Source organism: Cheilinus undulatus, linkage group 23 (genome assembly GCF_018320785.1).
Source record: "Cheilinus undulatus linkage group 23, ASM1832078v1, whole genome shotgun sequence".
Classification (NCBI taxonomy): Eukaryota; Metazoa; Chordata; class Actinopteri; order Labriformes; family Labridae; genus Cheilinus; species Cheilinus undulatus.
This window is the reverse complement of record NC_054887.1, coordinates 9,394,765-9,408,067: the sequence shown is the minus strand read 5'-3', so window position 1 is coordinate 9,408,067 and position 13,303 is coordinate 9,394,765. Positions and strand designations below refer to the sequence as shown.

Sequence of the window (13,303 nt, the reverse complement as noted above, 5' to 3'; positions counted from 1 at the left end):
AGACACAAAACATGGTGATTGATGGGGTTGTTAATCTCATGTTAATCTGAAGTCCAATGCCATCTGCCTTATACTTCACAGACTTTAAGATGAGAGTTGTAGCTTTACTTTAGCATGCCCTCTTGTTTTATTTATATCTCACTGAGTTTTATTAGTGCAGTGTACACATGAAGACAGTTACTACATCAGCTGAGTTTAATCACACGAGTGGAGAAGGGTGAAACGTTAGGCCATCTGTGGTGTTGTAACATAACACAACTCGTTTCAGGCATCCAGCAGAGAGGAGACAGCAGGCAGTTCGTCACAGTCCCACTCTGACTCAGGGGCAGGAGCTGGCACCAGCAGTGGAACTTCTGGAAGTACAGGTAGTGTAAAGTTTTTTAAGAAATACTGTGACTATAGAACAACTCAGTGCTCTATTTTTACAGCCTGAAGTGTGTTTCTTAAAGGGATACTTCAACATTTTGGCAAATTAGCCCACTACCATAATCCCTATCGTCTTAATAGGTTTGTGTCCTTTAGTTGTCAGTGCAAGCTGTTTTTAGATCTGGGGGGCTGATATGCCAGCTGCTCAGCTAACACTATGGAGACCCACGGTATTTCCGGCTTTCCCTCATCAAACTCTTAAAATACACAATCCAACATCATAGAAAGATTCAGAGGATCTGGAGAAATCTGCTTGCAAAGGACAAGACTGAAGGTCAGGCATGATTCTGGACTGGAAATCACTGCATGGGCTCAGGAACACTTCAAGAAATCATTGTCTATCAACACAATTGGCCATGCCATCCACAAATGTAAGTCAAAGCTGTATCATGCAAAGAAGAAGCACATGTGAACAGGATCCAGAAATGACATCATCTTCTCTAGGTCAGAGCTCATTTCAAATGAACTGAGGTGAAATGGAGAACTGTTCTGTGGTCAGATGAATCAAAATTTTTAATTCTTCTTGGAAACCATGGACGCTGTGTCCTGTGGATTAAAGAGGCGAGTGGCTATCCTGCTTTTTATTAGAGCACAGGTCAAAAACCTGACAGCATGGGTTTAGATTAGTACTTAAAGCATGGGAAGCTCATTTAAATGATCTGTACTTTAGGGTCAAGGGTTTTTGAATCTGGGTCCCTTATGTTAAACAAATGTTATGTTTCAAGAAGGATATTAGTGGAGATGACATGGGAAGATAAATGCTTTTTAAGCATTCCTCTATAAAGCACTGCCAAAGTTTTGCCACTGTGGTCCAAAATGTTTGACTCTGGATTTAATGTTACCACAGCTTTTTTTTAGTTGAAGTTACAGTACTGCTATGATCGCCCCCTGAGAGCAAAAGGCCTTGTTTTCTTTCCTTTTTTTGTTAAGAATGAACAAATCATCACCAAGTTATGGATAGTATTTTATTGCTGTGTTAAATTGTGTATGCTCTGTTTTACATAGGTGAGCCGTCCCAGCTGGACTTGGACAGCATGGTGGTTCCAGGCCTGAGCAGCTTCAGCAGCGATGAGGCAGCCATGGCAGTCATCATGAGCTTGCTGGAGACGGATGTAAACATGGGTCAAACAGAGAACTTTGAGGATTTACACTGGCCTTTCTAGAGGGAGCACAGACTTTAACCCCTCTTAAACACTCTTGTGCCGTTGCCAAGAAATTGGACTCAGTCGTTGGTTCCGGCTGATCTGGCCTTGCACAATTGAACCCACTGAACATGTACCAAAGGTCGCAACATGTCGCACTTGAGGGAGCCTAACAGAAGACTTATATAATAGGAATTCTAAGACTGTGATTGCACCGTTGGCTTGTAGGAAAGTTCAGTTTAAGTGTCCCCGGAGCCTGTGGGGATTCAGTGTCTTCCTCAGAGACTGCTTAAATGGAGACTTTCCTCAGCAGGACGGTTTATTTTTTTACTCTGCTTCCCCCCACTGAGAGGCCGAAGTCTGGGGGAGAATAAGACTCCTGCCATGTGCAGTGCTGCTAAAGAAACTCCTGGAACCGTCGACATTTGCGAAACCTTTCGGTACCTGTTGATGACTTACATGTTTTTCATTACATGGTCTGATTGTTCCATTTTCTACGCTGTTTTTTTAATGATCCCCTCCAGAATTATTTAAGTTGTGTAAAAATTCTCATGTTTGTCTGATACTGTGTCCATCAAACATTTCGATCTAACTCCAGCGCACTGTCTAACTTGCAAAAACACATTTAGGGCAACGGTTTGGTATTAGACCCATGTCAGGCAATCAGCCTATAAAATGGATGGGACATCTTAAGTAGGAAGTCAGCCATGGATCATCATCAAGGCCTCAAATTTTAAAGTGAAAAATTAAATTTCTGCTTCCTGACTAAAAGTTCACTTACCAATAAGTTACCTAAAGCTTAAGAAGGAATTCTTAGAAAATTGTCATGTCATGATTTTCAGTTCAGGAGATATAAAAGATCCAAAAGGCTAAGATAATAATCAAAAACAGAGCAACAGAAATATTACAGTAGATCAAAAGTCAAAAGTAGTGAGCTAATAATTCCTCTTTTTCTTTGTCAACAATTAGTCCTAATAAACCCCCCAAAATACAAAAAATGCACTGCTATGACTGGCCATCAGTGGATAAAACTGAATAACAGGTTAATTTTGTTGTATTACTTATGGACTATTTTTCAGTTTGTTTAGTCAAGAAGACGTGTTTTTGTGTGGGTAGTTTGGCAGCAGAAAATGAGTTGCCTTAAGCCAAATGCATTGTTCTGTGTTGAATCTACATTGTAGAATTTATCAGAGGTTTATGCATGTAGCCTGGCTTGCACTTCCTTAAAAAAGTCACTATGCATCAGAATGATGCAGACTGCAAGCCCTGTGATTGGTCCATCGGGCAACGGCCAGTCTTTGAGTTACATTTATATTCTGTGTACTCTGATTTGAGATAAATTACTGCAGATGATGAACAAAGTCATCAAATCACTGGTTTCTTGTAGGTAGGTAGGTAGGCAGATAGATAGATAGATAGATAGATAGATAGATGTTCTTAAAAGTCCCTGTAAAGTTACAAAAACAATTATTTTAGGTTTGTTGTATAACAGGCCAAGTTTAGAAAATTAAGCTTCAAAACTGTGAAAAATTAGGCAATAAAGTCTGCTCTACGATGGTGTGTGCGTGTCTGTTGAATGAGCTGAAGCCACGCCCACTCAATAGAAATACGATCCTCTCAAATTAAAAAAAATGCTTCTGATCAAAGCACAGCTGTCTGGCTCTGTGCCAGAGCAGAGAGACAGAAGTTCAAATTTACTGTTTTCTGGTACAAATCTCTCTGTTTTAATATTTTTAATGACCCGTAGGCCACCGTGGCTGATTTGGGAAATTCACCTCACAATGAACAAAAACACAGCATGGCTGTTAACTTTCAATGAAGGCAGTGACAGTGTGTTAAGACACAGAGTTTGTATTTCAATTAACAGGGACTTTAAATTCTTTTTCTAGCATAAGTCACAGTGTTGTTGGTTGCTACAGTGTAGATTTGTTGCAGAAGTGTAAGCCAGGCTTTACAGTGACAAGGTGACTCTGATATGGGGTGACATTTCCTGAACTGTACTCACCGACATGTCAGTTAGTCAACTAAACAGACAAAGTTACAACAGATTTTTGTATACCTAGAAGAGAAAACCAGCGTTTAGGAAATTGTAAAAAGACATACTAATCTCTTGATCCATCCAGTTCTGCACTTTGCAGTCATGTTTATTAAGTCCCGATGACCTCCTAGGCAGCAGCAAGGACATAAAAGGCAGCTATACAAGACATGGCCTATCAGAAAAGCTACATACTGGCTGGATTAGTATTAGCTCTTTGTTAATTTAACTCTTTTGTCATTGTTTAATGTATGTTAGAAAAATATACATCTATTTAAGTACTTACATGAAATGAACACTGCAGAAATGAATATCCCTGATGATTTTTAAGTGTCTCTAATGATTTGCATTCCAGTCCTATGACATCCAACATCCCTTATACCAGGAATCTGGCCTGCTTCTCTCCACTTGTTCCCACTGTTTCTCAGTCACCACTGCTGTGATGTAATCCTAACCAATTCAGATCCAGCATTTCCAGGATGATGATCCCTCTTAAAATGTCTTGCCTGTTTAAACAAACTGTTGCCTATTGATGGTATAGTCCTGGAACGTTGCAGATAAATGTGCGTTTGTAGGTCAGACAGTCTGCTGGAGCTCACTTGAAGTACTTGATGGGCACATGTCTCTCCGATGTACCTGTCCAATGAAATACATGTGCAAAGTATTTTTCTATTCTGATGTTGTGTCCAGTAAGTTCTGAAGAAGGCAAAGGAAAGAATGTCTCATTATTGAGACTGAAGATCATGCAAATATACAAAACGTATCTGCCCCCATCCCGACAGGTCCAGTTACACTCCTTTTGAAAGACTTTGGCTAGCACAGTAACACAAACACCATGTGTTATATCAATTAGTCCAAATGATTCAAAATTTGTCTTTGTGTTTGAAACGTGTAGGACTCCTATATTACCCAACATTAAGTCATCCTAAAACCAGAAGTCAAAAGCCAATTGCAGCTTAAATGATCGCAGCCATATGTTTTCAACTCTTACCTGTGATTCTGATTTATCAGCTTGCTTTTAAAAGGTATTAGCAAAGAGCAGTAACTCTATCAGAGAAAACTTAAGGAAACATGTTTCATGGAAACAGCTTTTCTCTAGGGCTGTTTCTAAAAGGATAAATACTTGAATGTTGTTTACAGTTTTTGGTCCCAGTTAGCATTGAAACTGGTCTTACATTCAGCTTTCTACCACACTTTGCACAGATACCACCTGCTTCTGATCATTAGGTTTCCTAATCCGTAGAAGCATGTTAACCTGTGATTTCAACACTGTCCGAGTATGCAGTACTCCATCTGCACCGTTCAAAGTTAATCTGGTGATCAGCAGTCTATACATGGTGTTTTATTTGAAATTGGCCTTTTGAGTTCCTGTTTGATTCCCTGTTTCAGTTGATTTGCTCTGCTCAGTGTGACACATTTTGGCAGCGGCTCCACTGAAAATAGACTCAGCATGCATCTAATGATTGTAGCAGAGCTGAGTGGTGCCTCTGGAAGCACAAAGATTGACTAGAAAGAGTGGGATTTCCCCCAGAGTGCATTGCGTGGAGGGATTGCTGCGCAGACAGACCATGTGGAAAATGCAGGTTAAACACCAGCTGCAAAAAGTCCAATCTATCCAAGCATTTCTGTCAAATTTCCTGTCAAAAATATGCTATCACACTGATTTCAAGCCACGTTTGCCTGACAGGTCCACATAAGTATCTATGTCAAGATATGAAAAGCAGAAAGCAAGGCTTGAATTTCTCATAGTATTCCTTAAAATGAGGTATTTTACCTTAAACAGTCAGTAATTCTCAACGCAATTGCTTGTAAGGTCTTTTTATTTTTTATTTTTTTGCTCTGTATTTCTTGACTGTGGTGTTTTTTCTGGACTTATGTGAATTTGGATACTGTGCATATTTGCCTAGAAATTAGACCCCAAAAAACTTGCTAAGATTGGAGTTTTTGCAGTGTAGCTTCATCTCTACAACCACTCAATGCAACCTTAACTGAATGTATATTTTTGTGTTTATATTTAAGGTTTCTGTTTTCCACTTTGCACTCACATGATCTGCATAGGACCATCTTTGGCTACCAGCTGTATTAAGAATCATGCCTGTCTTTAACCTTGCCATAACATTGACTGTGTATTAATATGGGCAATGCATCTCTGTATCCATCTCCATCTGTTGAACAAAAGTGAAGCCAAAAGACCGCTGCATTGATAGTGCAATTTGGAGACAATATGTGCTTTGGTTAGCAAAACCAAAGCACACATTTGACTTACTGATAAAACATTAAGGCAGCATTATGAACAGCTCCCACAGAAGGTTTCTTGAGTGCAACTGCACTGCCTTCAAACACGCCGTACGCCATCCTGTTGAAGAAAACAGGCATTTATTGACCATCAGAACATTTTAAGATAAGATAAGATAATCTTATCTTATCTAATCTTATCTTAAAACAGGCATTTATTGACCAGCAGAACATTTTACAGTGTCTTTCCTGGCTTTGGCAAAGCCATCGTGAGAGGCCAATGAACGATGTCGACTGACAAAGTCAGTAATAATACCAGATCTGAGCAGATTTGACTCTGCTGGTATCTACAGTTTGTTGTTCAAGCCTGTTAGCATGTGGGGCATATCACTCACTCTTGAAGCATTCAATAACATGTAAAACAGCCTGTCCAACATGACTCTTGCATCTCTAAGCCTTAGACGTTGTTTCAAACTACCAAGACAGACTCAATGGGTTCTGTAAAGCTGTACGTACTTGTAAGATGCTGTCAAAGTTGTATAGTGCGAAAAGCAGGGAACTGCAGCACTCTGTGGAAATTGGCCAGATGCTGTTCTCCCTGTTAAAAGCTGTTCTACAGGTTGATCATCTTTAAAACTATTAACTCAAGCTGGGAAACTGACACATTGTTGTTTTAAAGATCCTTTAAGTGGGTAGAGTCCACAGTAGAACAAATTCTTGTGTCTGTTTGAAGAAGACACTTGTGTTAAGGAAAGTTTAATGGTTGTATTTTTAGTTTCACTGTCACCGTTTCTCCTCTACACTGATAGGAACACTGCATAGAGCCGGTCAACATAGCCATCAGTTATGATGTTAAACATCTGCATTATAAACCAATCAAATCCAACCAAAAACAAATTCATGTTAAAATTGAAAACTAAGACTTAAAAGATAATGAATAATCATGACGACAGATTTGAGAAAACTTGCATTGATGCATATTTTAACTTAAAAGTTTGACTCATGCCCCATCTGTTAACATGGAGGACCTATTCTGTAGCCAGCCAGTTGGGGGAGTGCTAAGTCTTTTGATTTCACTTGCACTTTTTGCTCTGTCCATCTTTATATACAGTCTATATGTCATGTTTTAAGAACACCCCACCCTTTGATTCAAAAAAAGGAGAAAAACACAAATTTTCCAGTGGAGGGGGTCTATACAAGGAGTATCTTTAATTTTTATTGTGAATGTGCACTACATGAATGACTGAGCCCTACAATGCCTATAATGTGTGTTCACATATCACCTATATGTTGTTCTTCAGAAAGGTTGGTGAGCCTAAGCCAGTGTAAACTGATCTCCTGTAAAATATCCAAGGTCTACGATGGATGGTATAATGTGCTCCAGTGTAACCAAGGGATAGGCCATCATGCTACAGGGAGGACAGGTTTGAATGCTGTTATGTCATGTCTTATACCTCTACTCTTCATCTATTGTGTCACCCTGAAATAGTATTTAAACAGCCTATCACTGCACATATGTTAGCCATTGTTTTTGTGATGCTAAAGGGGCAGTAATGTTGCAGTTTATGTATTTCTGAATGTCAGATTCATCGACTGTGTCTTTTGAGAGAAAATCCACACTCAGCCAGGTAGCAAATAGTTCCCTTTAAAGATAAAAACAGGCAGCATTTAATCATAGTGGTGTTCATTTAATAATCCTGGCATAAGAAAAGATTTACAGTCGTAATAGAGGATTTGGAAGTACCGCTTAGCCTCTGCGAGGTTTACAGTGGCCAGACAGTGAAAGTACAGTGGTGGGTTGAGGAGAGGGGCTGGGGATGGATTCTATCATTGTGAGATTCTAAGAGCAAGGGATAAACATGAGGCCCAGTGACTTTGACCCCTAAAATCTGATCCATTCATCCTTGAGCTGGAGAGGACATTTATGCAATGTATGAAGAAAATCCCTTGAGGCATTCTTAAAATTGCACACTCAATAGGGATGAACATGGAACCTGAAAAAATCCTTGAAATACACAAAGGATGAACATGAGGCCCAATGACATGGACTTTAGACTTGTAATCTCCAAAATCTAATCCGTTCCCTTAACCAAGGAAGGGAAGAAGTATCAGAGACCAAATTAAAAACCCTTTAACTGGATAAAAATTCAGATTGGATTTCAACTATTAGTTACACTTGTAGCAAAGGAGTGTAAATGTGATGATGAGGAAATGCATTTGAATGCTTGATGCTGCAATACCTGTTCAATACCATGCTATAAAATGACATAAAGTGATGTTTTAATGATTGAAAGCTTTGAAAAACTTCAAACACTTAATCTTTAACAGAAGATAAGTGTATAGGAGAAGAGTGAATCTGTCAAAAAACGCAGACAAAGTTCTGCAAATTGTCTAAATTGTACGAAAACATAGGCAATGTTTTGGTGTGCAGGATGCCTGCAAGTTTTGATTTTCAAAAACAAAAAAATACCCAATATTGGGTGCTTAGGACTTCAACTTTGTTGCCATGGTTTATAAATAGGACTTATTATATTATTTGATTGTCACTAGTAGCCTAGCCAACTTGAACATTTTGGTATTGTGGCAACATTATTAGCAAAGTATTTGTTTCCTCATGACCTCACTTAAAATTCCCTCAATTCCCCTTAATTATCAAAGAATAAGCCCCAACATGTACTTTAAGTTTCTTCTAATATTACTGGAGTATGTGAGGGTAGACTGAACTTTAAAACTCAGTGACTGGCCTTCATGCAGCACATGTAAACTCTGGTAATATCACTGGTTCCTCTAATCTTGAAAGCGTAATGTGATTGTGTTGCCTTGAACTTGTTTTGGACAAGGTGCATTTGTAAAGCGACCGTTATGCGCTGTCTTTGGCTTTAAAAGCGAAGCTGCTGGTACTGGACAATCGTTGCTGTTGCCATCAGTGCCATTTAAAATGGGCACACTTTAGCTTATCGAGCATGCCCTGCTATCAAAAGAGAATATGTGTGCTATTTGTATGTAAGAATTGTCTTTAATGTATCTGCTGTAAAAGGAATGGAGGTTGAAGTATTTGAAAGTAAAGCATTTTTTCATAAAAGGCCTGAAATGTTTTTTCCACAATTACTATGTCATCTTAGTTCTTTGCCAAATAAATATGTAGAGTACTGTGCATAAGTTTTAGACACGGGTGGCCTGACATTCCAAAACCTGGGTCAGTCAATAACGATGGCCAAGACTGACTGCACTTACACAACAGTTTTATTAGCTACCAAAAGACACATTTTTGAATTAAAAACAGCTCCAAAGAAAAAACCTTTACCTCTTACATACTGTTTATATTTTATAACTCCACAGTATGGTCTTGGTCAATTTTGGCCTGCACAAAAAATCCCCTCATAGTGTCAATAGGAAATTATAAACTACAGATCTATTTAGAATGTCTAAATATTTTATGTCACATTAATAAATACATTACTAATCCTTAATAAATGTTTCAGAGAGCAGGGGAGAGTGTATTTTACTTCACTCTGTGGAGAACAACATCTACTACTACAAGTGTCATGTCCTTTTTTACATAAGACATAAAAATATAAAAGCCATAATGATTTAAATATATGTATTGAGGTTGAAAATGGCATGAATATCATGGAACTGCTGGAAATTGTGATATAACCATGCTTAACCACTGTAACCCAAAACACTGTCCTCACTGACATATCATAGAAATCCTAACATCAGTGTTCTAATGCTCAGGTCCCTTTATAATGTGATTGCTGTTACAGATGCGTTGCCAAAACTGCTCCCAGAATATTTACTTTCTGTGCGAAGGTCGATGGCTACCAAGGCAGCACATTTGTCTTGCCCTGGAGAAGTAGAACAGTGGACCGATGAACACCCCAAATCTTGGAAACAACTTGGATAATTCAAAAACATTACACACCTCCAGTCCCAGAGCCCTGTTACAATATTGAATGTAGACGACCATAGGAACCATAGGCAGGACTGGGAGGTAAGATATCACCGCCGGCACCACCACTGCCAAGACATTACATACTGCCTGTCTCTTTTGGGGGGACTCTGATGGGACGTGGTTAGTGAGTGTGGTGTGGGCGGGGCTTTGCTGCATCAGTGACCACATGATGCCACAAAGGCAAGCAATCATGAGGATGAAGAGGCATGAGATGGTGATGGAAACTGGTATCATCATGATGGTCATATCACTCAGGGAGCCTGTAACGAAACAAGGTAATGAAAATGTCAAATACAAAAATATTTTTACATTTTCTATCTTTTATTGAACTAAATTCATCCTGTTGGATCCTACAAATGCATGCAGTCTCTATTTGGAAACATTTGTGATACAAAAAATGTACTGTGAGGGATGCAACCATTGCAAAAAGATGGTTCAGGAATTTCATCCTTGTTGGATATTCCACAGTCAACTGTAAGTGAGATTATTAGAAAGTTGAAGCGTTCAACTCTAATATCATAAAAATACTCTATTATCATTATTATCCTTCTTTGGCATATTTCTTGTCTTGGTTTTATCTCCACACATGTATGTTCTGGTGACTTGAACTTTATCATCTGCTACAGAAACGTCAGAGAAATACTCCTGTGACGGCACCATGGTGGCTACTGCTCAACTCGTTGCCCAATACTTACCTGAAGCCAAACAGAAGGATAAGGTGATAAACCACACCACAGCAGAGACAGCCATCCGATACTCCCTCTTCCTCATTTTCAGGTACAGCACCGGCTTCATCACAGCCACAACGCGCTCAATGCACATGCAGGAGAGCAGCAGAGGACAGCCAATCAGGTTGAACATAATGAACGCTTCTTTTGCAGAATCCATTGGACCTTTAATGTCAGGAACTTTCCACTCAGCTGAAAATTCTGGGGAACAGAAATGAAAGTTGAGGGTTAATGAATGGATGTAAAATTGATCATTTCTGATCAGTTTCAAGCAGTAAAGCTACTTAAATGATGATGAATGTTGCCCCACTGTCATTTTTAAATTTCAATTAATAGCTAGTTCACTGAAAAGTAAAGTGCATGAACCCCGAAGTTGTTTTTTAGCGCGACTTCTTAATCAAGCTCATAACAAATGGAAATGCATTCATTCAGGTGTGAGGTCATTTTCGACATCTGACTTCCAAGGTAAATGCATCGCAGTAGAAGTCCCCAGACAATGACTAGGTGCAATATTTTGGGATTTTATAAGAAATTTGTCAATATTCATGATTTTTCCATGAATCTAGTTTTGAACCAGTTCACCCAAGAAGTCTTCTGAGAGGTTTCAAGGACAATTGAAGCAACGTTGTGGACTGCAAATTGACACAGACAGACAGACATGCTGCCAGTTATAGTACAAAGATTAGAGAAACAACATGGTGCAACATTTCTACTCAAATTTATGAATGATGTATGGTGTAGCTCTCTGACCTATACCTCTCTTGCTTTAAATGTAATTTTTGGGCAATACTATGTTGATGTCGTATAAAGAATATCCTTTGTTATGCTGATGATATTCATCTGTTTGTTTTAGAAAAGACTTTGTCAAGAAATCTCAGAAAAACAGCAAAAAACAAGCTCATAGCACCAGTAAACAATATCAAATACGGTGCTTCTCAAAAAATTAGAAAATCAAAAAAGTTTTTCCCACTATTTCCTTCTAGAAAGTTAAACTTTTATAAACTGTAGATTTATTTCATACAAAGTAAAACATTTCAAGACTTTTTCTTAATCTTCTGAATCTAAAATCCACTTCTGCAAAACTTGAGAATATTGTGGAAAAGTCCAATTTGCAAGCGCCCTGAGCCTTTATTTCACTGAAGCCTTCCAACAACATCAGAAAAGATCAAAAAGGTGCTTTTCTCGCACAGTGCTAAAATAATAACTGCATCAGGTCTGCGTGTCAGTATGCTTTGCACCATGCATAGGATATGGCCCATATGTCTGCAGTGACTTCTAGTACACATTTGTGTGACAGGGTTCCTACAAAATAGCCGAATTCCTAGATATTTTAAATGATATATATTAAATGCACAAAACATCAGTGGTTTGAATTTGTGATCTATAGGCTTTGTCCCTTCTATGCCTTTAATCATTGGCTTTTATGATAAAGCTCAAACAGTGTTTACCTCGTCGTGTTTCATTGTGTCTTGGCTCTGGTTTGGAATTAAATATCAACCCAAATGGCAATATAGACAAGTAGACAAGATCCATGACTACGATATTCACACCTAGAACCTGGAAAACAAAGGTTTTAATTAAAAAATGTATGATAAATCCAAACAAGAGAAGTGGTTTCTATGTTAAACTGTACAGCAATGTTGAATGTTTTAACCTATTATTGGTTTTATGAAAAGAATCATGGTCAATATAATTTGGCTTTAAAAAGAAAATAAAACCCTCATGTCAAAGTGAAAACAGATTTCTACAAAGTAAAATCAATTTAACAAAAATATGTAAAATAAGCGACTTCATAAATATTTACCTCCTTAAAATGCAATTGGTGCTAGTAGGCCCACAATTAGTGAAACAGGGCTCACCTGAGTGCAGTGAATGTGCCTCAAGTAATTTTCATATAAAGGCACCAGTCAAAGCTTTATGGGAGAGTGGCAAAAAAAAAAGACACTGTTGAAGAAAAACTCTGATTAAATCTTGACTAGTGTTCACCATAAGGCATGTGGGAGACTCCACGGTGAAGTGGAAGAAAGTTTTTTGGTCTGATGAGACCAAATTTGTGCTTTTTGGTCATCAGACAAGATACCAAACACTGCACATCACCACAAACACGCCACCCCCACTGTGAAGCACAGTGGTGGCAGCATCATGCTGAGAGGATGCTTCTCAGCAGCCAGCCTTGGAGGGCTTGTAAAGGTAGAGGGTAAAATGGACCAGGGAAAATATAGCAAGCTATCCGATATATAATATATATCTACTACTGACTGGAAGGGGATGAATATTTAAACAGCCACTTTGTAGAAATCTGTTAGGATTTTATTTTTTGTTGTGTGTCAAAAAATGGCCAATATACTATATACAGTAGACACTGTATATGGTATATGTGTTGGTCTTCTTAAGTCTTTTTTTTTATAAAGAAAGTTTAGCCGGCACACTTTTTTTCCTGTTGGCAGTAAATTGCTGACTGTTCTTACCTGTGATCCTGAAAGGGGTTTCCGTTCCCTCAGAAAAATCCAAAGCAGAACGATGTTAGTCACCAGCCCTGTGACCAGGATGAAAACGTCAAATAAAAACCAGATGCTGCTCCAACCAATCTGCTCGCAGTAGGAGAGGATGGCATCAAGAAACCTGGCTTGGATCATGTCAGTGAAAATATCAGGCCGAGACACCTGAATAAAACCTGCAGAGATGAACACGGTGATGAAAAGTATTTAAATTAGTCTAATACAATTATCATATGCTAAAAAATAACCCTTTCAATATATCTACATCTTAAAGGGCAGAATTT

General features: G+C 38.5%; 1 protein-coding gene across 5 annotated transcripts in view; it reads left to right on the top strand.

Annotated features, from left to right (window-relative positions):
* The window catches only part of LOC121505178 (aryl hydrocarbon receptor nuclear translocator-like protein 2), a 44,970-nt gene extending 40,178 nt beyond the window's left edge, over positions 1-4,792 (top strand). For 4 of the 5 annotated variants that reach the window (XM_041780268.1, XM_041780269.1, XM_041780267.1 and 1 more), the window contains 2 exons: positions 269-365; positions 1,432-4,792. In XM_041780268.1, coding sequence (XP_041636202.1) covers positions 269-365; positions 1,432-1,589 — 255 coding nt within the window. In that variant the 3' untranslated portion in view covers positions 1,590-4,792. Of the gene's footprint in view, positions 1-268; positions 366-1,431 lie in introns of those variants that run through there. The other variant, XR_005991544.1, reaches the window with a different exon arrangement.
* The last annotated feature ends 8,511 nt before the right edge of the window (positions 4,793-13,303 follow it).